This window comes from Xenopus laevis, chromosome 9_10L, assembly GCF_017654675.1.
Source record: "Xenopus laevis strain J_2021 chromosome 9_10L, Xenopus_laevis_v10.1, whole genome shotgun sequence".
NCBI classification, from domain to species: domain Eukaryota; kingdom Metazoa; phylum Chordata; class Amphibia; order Anura; family Pipidae; genus Xenopus; species Xenopus laevis.
Window position 1 is genome coordinate 61,769,739 of NC_054387.1, and position 11,688 is coordinate 61,781,426.

Below are 11,688 nucleotides of genomic sequence, written 5' to 3' on the forward strand. Positions count from 1 at the left end.
TGTTGGTCAGATGGTATCTAGTCCCAGAGATGGGTGAGAAGGGTAAGGAAGAAGCCAAGGGAACACAGGAAAAAATGTGGGGCTTTTGGTTCCCTAATGGGATCTGGACCCCCAGTCTGACTCTATCTGTTTTCCTGTTATACAGAGAAATAAATGAATTTTCTTTGTTACCCAAACACATGAATATGTGCTATATGTGTAATGTGTGTATTGTCATGCATATGTAACATGCCATAAACCCAAGGTGCACTTTAGCACGCGTTAAGTAAGAACATGAGGCACTTGGGTTATGTATCACTGGGAACAGAGACCTGTTAACAAAGGTTAAACTAATCAATATTTTCAGACTTATTACAGTCAGTTATATAACCTTAGAATCAGTTAGATAAGTAGATAATTACATTCTAAAATGAGAGATCAAAGCAAGTTACTTAACAACTGCACTATAGGAAACATCTCAAAAGGGCAACTAAGGGTTAGAGTCTCTCCTATGACTTCTGCTTCCATTCCATTTCTGTTTTCTTTTAATGGCTGCAACTTGTATCTATTTATATTGGATCAAGGAGAATGTCCCATCGTTAGAAATTATTTTATGTTATCTATATAACCTTTGTTTACAAGAGGCAATACATTGTTGGACTGGAAGCCAAAAACTGAGAATGTGCTTTAGACATATATACAGTAGTCCATATATCTGAGAACAATTGATGTTAAGAAGAGAACATTTATTTTAGTGTATGGATGCTGTGGGGTGATGTTCTGCTATACATGCTAAAATGTCAACCCATTCGCAAGAAGGTTTAGTTGTCTTCAAGATTTCATCCTTATGATTTGGTGTCAACCACAGAAAGTTTGGTTTAGATAGATATATTTGTGCTACATCTTGTATATCTTTTAAACTAACTTGTTTAATTTCACTGTATTACTAAATATCTACATTTTCTGCAAACTGCAATACATTTTTTTGGTAAAATAACAAGCTTGTTTATTGTTAAAACCAATAAAAAAGAATTGAAAAAATAAAAAATAAAATAGATTTCCTGAGACACCCAGGGGTCTATGGGAAAAAGGCAAGTATAGACAAATGACCCCCAAAGAGTAGGAATCAATAATCAGATGAGCCAATGGGAGCCCATTATGTACAACCAAATGAAAGACCATGGCATAGAGAGTTTTACTCTTTGTTTCATTAAATGCAGAAAAGGATAAACAATGATATTTGCCCCCAGATGACCTTTACAATGACATGTAATATTCCTACTCATTATTGCTCCAACTAGCATTTAACATGGAACAAGGAAAGCACAAAAAAGATTATGGTTCTCACTCAATAGTCATTTCTCTGCAATGTCATAACAGTGCAGGAGTGAGTGAGATTTCTTCATCTATGGGTTGTTCACTGGTTAGAGATGCAGCCACAGATATCCAAGAGATAACAAGCTTGTAAGCTCTCATGGGCAAGGCTCTTCTGTGCTTGAGCTGGGTGATTACAAGCTTGTAAGCTCTTATGGGCTGTGCCCCTCAGTCCTTGTGTTTGGTTTTTGCATATTATTTTTCCTGTTGGTATTCTCCCCTGGTCCAATGCTCTCTATATGAGCACACAGCTTTGAGAGAGAGAGAATTGCCCTGATCCATTGTTCAGAGATGCATAACAGTTTGGAGCTTAAAGGAGAAGGAAAGCTACCAAAGTAGTTTATTGTCAACAGATTAGCCACAATAGTGCAAGCTATACCACTATATTTATTCTGCAGAATGTTTTACCATACTTGAGTAAACAACTCTCGAAGCTCTCTCTATTTGTTTAGCATAGCAGCTGTAGTATTAGCTTGGTGTGACATCACTTCCTGCCTGAGTCTCTCCCTGCTCACTCATAGCTCTGGGCTCAGATTACAGAAGGGAGGGGAGGAGGGAGGGGGAAAAGGGAGAGAGGAGCAAACTGAGCATGTTCAAGCCTTAACCCTGGAGGTTTATGCTGAAAAGAGGAAGTCTGATACAGAAGTCCATGTATACACAATAGAAGGGAATCAATGTTGTGTTTCTTTTGACAGAGGAGTTTAAGGGTTTACTGGTGTATTTATATAGACCTTTCTGATAAAACTTACTCAGTTTTAGCCTTTCCTTCTCCTTAATAAATAACCAAAGAAAGGATGAATGGGTAAATGTACCACCTGCTCTTAACTCTAACCTGCTCTTAACTCCAACCTGTTGGTACTAACAAGCACCTGAAATATCTAGAGGCCTTTGCCATTTTAGTGACCCGGACACAAATCCTCAAGAGATAACACAGCAGGCCCTTACTTCAGGCCAAAGGCATTTATCTATCTGAATTGTGGCTTAAAATCCACCCTAACCCACATACAGTATGTAGGTCAATGTATGGGTAAACCTGTAGGACATAGAGACTACCCTAGACTATTATATTGGCATCCATTTCAGCCAGAGGCTTTCCCATATGTTAGCAGCATGAGATATGTGTCTTTCCAGACACTATAATTTTTACTGGCCAAAACGATACTGATGAAGAGTAACAATAATCATTATATAAAAGAGCTAATTCAATACACAGCACCCATTACTTCAGGCACAAGCATCCAGCAGAATAAACTGAGGGAGATGCTTGTGGACCAAATCTCATCTGCTGTGGTCTTCTAGACACCAGCTATATATCTAATGATAGATCATGATCCAACAGAATAGGTATCACTTCTCTACAGTCATATGAGAAAGTATGATTAACTTCTAATTCTAACCCAACCACTGTCTCGTACATAGAAGGCAGCATAAAGGGGCTCAGTGAAGGTAGAGGTGAAGGTGTGGAGATGTCTGATTGGCTCAGTAAGCTCATAAAATGACAAGCGCCCTGCCTCATAGTCGAGGAATATCCCAATTCTCTGGCAGTGGGACTCAATGGTTAAGGGGTTTATGTTTGAGTCATGTATCACTGAAAACTCTTTATTGTATTTGTACAGACACCATGACTTTTTGTTGTTTCCCAACCAGGACTGGTCTCCTTTCTTTTCTATACTGGGAAAGGCCATTCCGATCTTCCAGCCACCAGTCTGACTCATCTCCACTTCCCAGTAACACTGCCCAGAAGAGAACGACCTGATGCTTAGGATCTGGAAATAGAATTTAAATCTGCCCCGCATTGGTAGGTGGCTTTGCTTCCTATCTGACCTTGAGAGACTTTTCAGATCACTGGATATAGCAACATTATTATGAGCTGTGTTCATATCTAGTAGGATGTCTCTGGCCTCTGGGATGAAAAGCCCTCTCTTTCTTTCCGCATCAGATATAATATCAGCCAAGGCCTTGTGTAGGGTCAGTGAGATCAACACATCATCCAGATCTCCTACTGCGGCCATTTCTTTGTTGTCTCTTTCTCTGTCCTTGTGACTTTTGTGCTCATTATAATCTGACTCTCGCCCCTGTAGGACAGTTAGTGGATCAGTCATGTTGCATAGCATTTCAATGTGGTGCATCTTTCCAGACAGCTCCTCCTTCTTTATTTCCAGCTGCTGAATGACATCAGAGATGTGAAGTAAAACTTGTTCCTCCTGCCTGGAGATCTCACACAATACCTGCTTCTCTAGTACTTCCAGCTGTTCCCTGATGTCCCTAAAAAAAGCTGTGACTTGGTCTGATACAGCAGCAGCTTTGTCTTGCACATCTCTTCTGTGTTCCTGCAGGTTCTGCACTCTTTTGTGGGCCTCCTCTTGTTTTGAGGTTAAATTTTCCATAATATTTCTTAATCTTTTTTTCTTTTTCTCAGTGGCCTCATTAAGGAGCTCCACCTGGTGACCCCTGTGTTCCCCTAACACACAGCAGGAGACACAAATACAAACAGCATCTTCAGGGCAATAATACTTTAAGAGCTCTTTGTGTACCGAGCATTTTCGATTGCAGAATGAGGTTGTGGGGTCAGTAAGAATATGTTCTGGAGACTTACTATGGACCATGACGTGGTTATCACACAGATATGCCTCACAGAGTAGACAAGACTTGGCAGCAGGCGCTGGGCTGTGAATGCAGTATGTACAGAAGATTCCAGTCTTTTTGCGTGGTATAGAACGAGTTGAACGGAATCGCTCTGCTATGTTGCTCAGTTTTATGTTCCTCTGCAGTGCCAGGTGCTCCCGAAACTCTGCTCTGCATTCTGGGCAAGAATATGCTCCGGACCCCTTCTGTGTGGTCAACACACTTTTGATACATGCCAGGCAGAAATTGTGCCCACATTTAAGTGTAACTGGATCAGCGTAAATATTCAGGCAGATGGAACAATTAAGTTCTTCTCTTAGGTCAGAAGATGCCATTCTGGAAACAGGAAAGACATAGAAGTCAGTTGAATACAGTGTCTCCGTGATCTAGTCTTCTATCCCCACTAGATGCAGAATGAATACAAATCCCATGATGCAGTGTGAGCTCTTTCTGAAGTGTGGGGGAATCCAAGCTCAGCCACATGTACAGAGCACTGATTCTCCCTACTTTCTGGTCTTGTGTTTATTTCCCATAATAAGGCGGGGGGGGCATAGTATTTTCCCACTGAATTGATCTTCTTGGAGAATACAAAGCAGGTTGCTGGTGCCATAATGTAAAACAGGAGAAGAAAAGCTACCAAGGCAAAATATTTATATATAATATTGCCAATAGATTAGCAGCAACAGTGCAAGCTAGAATGCCATTTTTATTCTTTGGAATGCTTTTCTATTGCTTTTCTACTGTCTGTCTTTGTTTAGGATAGCAGCTGCCATATTAGCTTGCTGTGACATCACTCCCCGCCTGAGTCTCTAACTGCTCGCTCATAGCTCTGAGCTCAGATTAGAGCAGGGAGGGGAGGAGGGAGGGGGAGAGGTTTAAGCTAAAAACAGGAAGACATTTCCTGACCATGGGAGAGAGAGCAGCTCATGAGCAGTACATGCATATTACAAGATATACAGTACATGCAATGTGAGGCTGCAGTGCTTGGGATGCAGCAATAAATGTGTCTGCGAGTAACGGCAACAGGTTTTCTCCCCAAAGTAATTGGACTGTAGTCAGGGGGGATCATCCTGTTGAGGCTAGAGCAAATGTACCCAAGCCCAAGACTCCCCCAGCTGAACTAATTCTTTGGTGTTTGAGCATTAAACAGTAGATGATATAAAAGAACAAATGTTATAAAATACTTTCTCCTCCACCCATCTCCTTACTCCCCACAGCACCTAAACACCCAGTATCTTCCCACACACCTTTATATTACCCCCACAATTTTTATAATGCTCTAATAAGCTTCCAGTGGGCCCGAAAGAAGTTATTCTTTATGTTATCCATACAGTCCCAGTGCATCCCACACATACTTCACTTACTTTAACACTCCAATTTATACTCCCATATCTTCCTCTGTTCACGGCACCCTTTAACCCCAACTCCATTCTCTCTACTCCTACTTAGTACCCTCACTCCTTTCTCTATACTTCTACCCAGTACACTTCAACCCCCCACTCCTTCCTTTGTACACCCATTCAGCATACTTTACTCCAACTTCTTTCCCTATACCCCTACTCAGCACCCTTTAACCCCAACTCCTTAATCTGTCCCAGTGCAACACTGTTTCTGAAGTTGCAAAACTCTCCTCTGTACCATCCAGACAGCTGATATGCCCCTGCGTGATCCGTTGCACTGGTAAAAGTGGACTGAGTTCCCTGCACCTTTCCTTGTACCTTCATACTATTCTGGATCTGCCATATTCTTGTCTAAACCTTCACAGAAGCCAGATTCCCCAAAAAGGCCCATTGTACCCACTATACTCTTTTCCACATAGATCCCAGTGTTCACTTTATCTCAATACAACTGAAGGTTAACCATAGCTTACTCTCTATCTCCATGTAATTCCTTTATTCCTGCACCCTCACGCACATCAGTTGTGCCCAATGCCACCCTCTACTCTTCACATTAGCTGATTATATCACTATGTATTCCTGTGTACATTCAAACACATCCATGCTTTTGCAAACACCCCCATTAGCACCCTTTGGGTTACTTAGTGCACTTTCCTTCCCAGAATTCATACCTACCTTTCTGCACTTGGTGCTATGCAGGTAAATGCTCTCAGGCTGCTCCTGACTTATAGGCACTGCACCCTGGATCAGAGGCTCTTGTTTGTAGCTCTTCTTTCTTCCTACTGCTGTTTTTTTAAGAGCGGTGGGAGTAGTGAGAGGGGAATTGCCTGAGATGGAACAGCCTGGGAAACTGATACACTGGAATCCTGGCCAGTACATGTGCTGAGAAAGCAGTTTCATACATACAGTACAGTTGGATGGATAGGACAGATGTACAGTGAGACCGATGGATACATTAGGTCAGTTACACGGGACAGTACTACAATGGGTAACTGCCATATGACCTGTGATTGGATGGAACTGTTGTATGATTAATTGAGACAGTGGAGCAGTTGGATAGAACTGTATTAAAAGTGAATGGGATGATGATGCAATTGTTTGAAACAGCACAACAATGGGACTTTAACCTGATTAAGTCTGATCAACAGGCCAGGACTCCTTCCTGAGCTTACTGGCCAGTGTATGGCTCCAAAATACTTAAACCCCAGCTGGTATGTGGCTCTGCCTGATATCATTTGAGCTGGCTGGAAAATGGTTCTGGGCAAGGACCACATTGGGCTGTGGATGTGCTTCTCCCCAGCTAACTTGGAAAGGGCTAGAGGTATAGAGGACAGTTATGTGGATGGGAGAGTTTTGCAGTTGTAAGGAACTATGGTATGATTGGGTAGGACAGTGATGTATATGGATTGTGGAGTAGTCCCTGGCCCTAACAACCAGGCAGTGGTCTGCATGACACATGGAATAAAGATTAAGAGAGGAAAAGAAAGCTAAACAATCTGAGGTGACCGATTGGGTTTGAGTTGTGCTGGCAAAGTAACTGGGGATCCTTGACCTTTACGATATTCAATAAGTATTTACACAGGCTTCTTAGGTTTCTTTTAGCTATGGGATTTTTAAAGGCATTGTCAATGCATTAATATAATTAGGACAAGGCTAAACGGAAGATTTCCTAGTGCTTTAAATTCAGGGTAAATGTTTGGTTGTGCAGTTGCTAAATGTCACCCTGAGGATTGGATTTCAAGGCATTTAGCAGCCGGGTTATTTATAGATACACAGAAATAGTCATTATGCATCTGTCAATCATCCTGGCAACCACACGACTTCCCTAGTGGGTCTGTTTACTATGGGGGAAGGGAAGATTTCCTCCAATCATCAGAATTTTTATTTTGGCCGATTTGTAGTCAGTTTGAAAGTCACTGAAAATCCCACAGACTGATTCATCTCTTGTAACCCACTTGCCACCAGATATCACTTCTTAATTTATTAACTAATGGTATAAAATTTTCCATTAGCGGTGTCAGATTTTAGAGGTAATTGATACAGATAAAGGGTCCTTCAGTGTAGATTTCTACCTACTCACAAGCAGGGCCACCGTTATAAATCATGGGACCCCGTACAACAACATTTTTTGGCCCAGCCCACCCCAGCCCCGAAGCCCCACCCCAGATCCCGTCCAAACCACAGTAAAACGGCCATACAGACATCAGTGGTAAAAAAACGGTAAACCCCCCCTACACACAATTTATAAAAAGCCATTGATTGTCAGAGCCTCCCTATAAATTAAAAAAAACATTGGTGGCCATGGCCCTCTTATAATTTAAAAAAAAAAAACATTGGGGCCCCACAGAATATTTAAAAAAAAAAAACGTTGGTGGCAGGGGCCTATAGAGTATTAAAATTGAAAAAAGCGAAACAGCTACATTCAGTAGTGGAGAGTGAAACAACCACCCATCCAGTTAAAATGTAGCAAGCCAACCAGTTCAGGCTATGGTTGCAACAATGTAAATATATAAAATATAACTTTTAATTTAAATTGTTTAAAAAAGCTTTAACTGGCAACACCAACATATACACTCACAGCGTGAGACTCAGTTTCCATCAGTGCCCACCCTTCCCCCACCACACCTCCTACCTAGCTACGTTGGGAAGAGTGGGAGCTATCCACACCACCTTCCGCCTACGCCGCCCTACGCGTTTCGCTGCCAAGCAGCTTCGTCAGGGGCATAAGTGCTGGTCGCGCTCCTTTTTACCGTTTAAAGGCATCTCGGCGAGTGTCGGTGCTTTGCCATTGCGTCTGGCGACATGACGTCACTTCCGGTTTTCTGCAGATATTACCGCCTATTGGCGGAAGTGCTCGTCTTTTGCTTCACCCCTAGAAATATATATCTACAGTTTGCCAGTACTGCACCGCTCATTGAAATCTTTTATTATTTAACTTTTTTTGACGCAAAAAACCAAGGGGGAATGGCTGTAAAGTCAAATAGACTACTTAATATTTCAGGTTCCATTGATATCTCGCCATTATTTATAATAAAATGTACAATTACACACTTATGTAACCCAGATGCCTCTACATATAGAAAGGAGGAGCATACGTGCCAGTCAGCGAAGAAACTTATTTTTAAATAGTCAATCGTAGTGTAATTTTCAAAATTAATCAGAATAATTATTGGAAGAAAATATATGTAAATGTAATTCATAGTTAATTAATTATATTCCCCGAATATTGTAATCCTTAAAGATATATTAAAGAAACTGTGCAAAAGTGAATCCTTCATTTAATCCATTTGGCGATTTACTTTGACACCAGTATATCCATTGCGCCTCACATTGTAGAAGTTTTCTATTAACATCCCCTATTCTCGTAGTAGATTGAATGTGTTCCATTCCAGTGAATTTCATCACTGAAGTGTCCCCTTCATGGGACTCATTAATGTGGTTGGCGACTGATGTATTCCTTTTATGCAGCACATCACCTAGGTGCTCTAGGACCCTCCGTCTAAATTCCCTTTTAGTTTTTCCTATGTAGTTTTTACCGCGTTCACAACTCATGATGTAAATAACTCCTCTTGTTTTACAATTAATTAAATCTTTGATTAAGTATTCTTTAATGTCTGATCTACATTCTATTTTAGTTGTTTTCTTTATCCATGGGCATGCTTTGCAGGTTCCACATGTATAGCAGCCCTTAGTCTTATTTGACCACCAGGTGGATTTAGGTGTATTACAGTAATGGCTCCGAATTAACCTGTCTTTAAGATTCTTGCTGCGTCTAAAGGTGATAATGGATTTATCCCCTATTACTGTTTTCAAATCATGATTAAAATCGCACATTGGTGGCCAGGGGTTTAATAAAATAAAAAAAAACACATTGGTGTTCAAAGAACTAAACTTGTGGCTTCTGGTCTTTAGCTTTGGCTCCTTTTGGGGCTTCAACAATTTTCGTGGATTTGGGTCTTTTTGTGGCTTCAGGACATCAACTCTGGGTCTTTTTGCGACTTTAGCTCTGTTCGCGGCTTCAGATCTTTGGCTTTTGGGATTCGCTATTCGGAACTTTGGCTATTCGGGACTTCAGCTCTTTGGGGCTTCAGCTATTCGGGACTTGAGAGGTGCAGCATAACTTTGGCGCTGTCAAGGGGGGCCTGGCAATTAAAAAAAGTGGAGCACAGACTGGCCCCCTTTAGTACCCCCTGTGCCCCCCTGAAGGTGTCCCTGCTCAAAAGGAAACAATATCAATGACTGCTTTACAGACACATCTAAAAAGAAAAAAAGGGCAGTGATCATGTTGTGACGGCTAAGGGTAAAACACAGATTAAAGTGTAAAGTACATGTTGTGTTCTGTGATCTTCAATCTGTTAGTTTGTTGCTGTTTGTTTCTCAGGTGACAGTGTTGGAGACTGAGCTGCCAGTAAAGTAAGGTTTGTATCACTCAGCCTGCAGCTTTGTGTCTTTATATGGTCACAGAACCCCTCAGTGACTTCTAATATCCTTATCATTTATAGTAGGGGTACATTATCCCTTATAATACAAGAATGATACTCAAGAGTTCCCTGTATAACTCAGCCTTGTGCCTTTATATGGTCACAGAACCCCTCAGTAACTTCTAATATCTATATAAATTACCGTAGAGGGCAGGCCCGGATTTGTGTAAAGGCCACCTAGGCCCAGGCCTAGGGCTGCAGGTTTTTAGGGGGGGGCATGCTGCCCAACCATACCCAGATTGGTTCAGAAATGCTGGGGATGAGCAGGAGATACCATCATTTTTTAAATTTCCCGTGTGCCAATCCCCATTGCTCCAGTCCAGATGATGAAAATTTGCACGAATAAAAGGGAGGGGACAGGGGCGACGAATAGCACTGGGCCTAGGGGCGACCCACTATGTAAATCCGGCCCTGGTAGGGGGTACATTATACCTTAAAATACAAGAAGGATACTCAGAGTTCCCTGTATAACTCAGCCTACAGCCTTGTGTCTTATATGGTCACAGAACAACCCCTCAGTGACCTCTCATATCCTTATAATGTACAGAAGAGATACATTATTACTTACCTGAGGCCCCTGTATAACACAGTATAACTCTGCCCTATGCCTTTATATGCCTTTATCTGTCTGTAAATGACAAATATGATGAATGATTAATAAGTGAAAAAACTTGATAAAATTGAGCGAAAAATCAGACAAATTTCCCAAATTGTTTGATTTTTTCGAGTTTTTTTTCCCGAAAACCGAAAAGGTTAGATTTTTGGGCTAAAACCAGCAAAGCATGGTTACCATGATAACTTTGAATTGGGATAGGTGCCTCTCCCATTGACCTCGACAGGTCTGAGATGGTGGATTTTTGGATTCTGGCTTTTTGCAGTTTTCGGGATATAATAAATCTCAAAAAAATCAAATCTTTTGAGATTTCACAACTCGATCTTTAATAAATAACTTTTTAATAAAGTAATGAAAATATCATGTACTGTTTCTGTTGCTTCAGACAAACACTACTATAGTTCATATAAACAAGCTGCTGTGTAGCAATGGCGGAAATTGAAAAAAGGCTATATGGCACAGGTTAACTAATGGATAACAGAGAACAACATGATGTCCTACAGAACTTATCTGCTATCTGCTGTGTAACTTATATGCTGTTTTAACTCTTCCTTTCCCTAAGGTTTAGATTTAGTTAGGGATTCAGGAGAATCTTCCATGAAAGATTTGGAATCCGGCCAAATCCCAAAATAATGGGTTAGGTGCATAATAAGGCAGATGGACAGAATTTTCTCTTGGATATATGGATTATATAGTAGGTGCAGTATCATGAGTACATGAGGTATAATGTTCCATCAGACTGGAGGAAGCTTCTTGCCATAGCACCACATGCTTAGTTAGCATCAGCCTAACTTTATCTTTTAACAGCTCTGCACTGTAAGAGCAACTAGAGCAGTGACCCAACCAGTGGCTCGTGAGCAACATATTTCTCACCAACCCATTGGATGTTGCTCCCACATTTGAATGGGGCTCATGGATAAAAAAGGTTGGGGAGCCCTGAACTAGAGGGTAAAATGCATTAGGCTAGAACAGGGGTGCCCAAAAAGTAGATCAGAATTTACCAGTAGACCTTTAGCTGGTGATCAGTAGATCTCAAGACACTGTCAACAAACATCTTGACTAAATCCCTGTTTTATTCTTTTCATTCAGATATTTATTACAATTTAATTATTAAAGTTACATAATAAAGCTTTTAGTAAAACATAGCAATATACATTTTCTTATAAATCAATATAATATTTAAGTAATATTTTCCATGAAATAGAATGATAACAATGCT

The 11,688-nt window shown here is 40.9% G+C and overlaps 1 protein-coding gene across 1 annotated transcript; it reads right to left on the bottom strand.

Annotated features, from left to right (window-relative positions):
* Window positions 1-708: 708 nt before the first annotated feature.
* Window positions 709-6,113, bottom strand: MGC79670.L (MGC79670 protein L homeolog). Its single transcript, NM_001093323.1, is given in 2 exon segments — window positions 709-4,314; window positions 6,051-6,113. A coding segment is annotated over 1 exon segment (1,581 nt). The 5' UTR covers window position 4,314; window positions 6,051-6,113; the 3' UTR covers window positions 709-2,732.
* Between the last annotated feature and the right edge of the window lie 5,575 nt (window positions 6,114-11,688).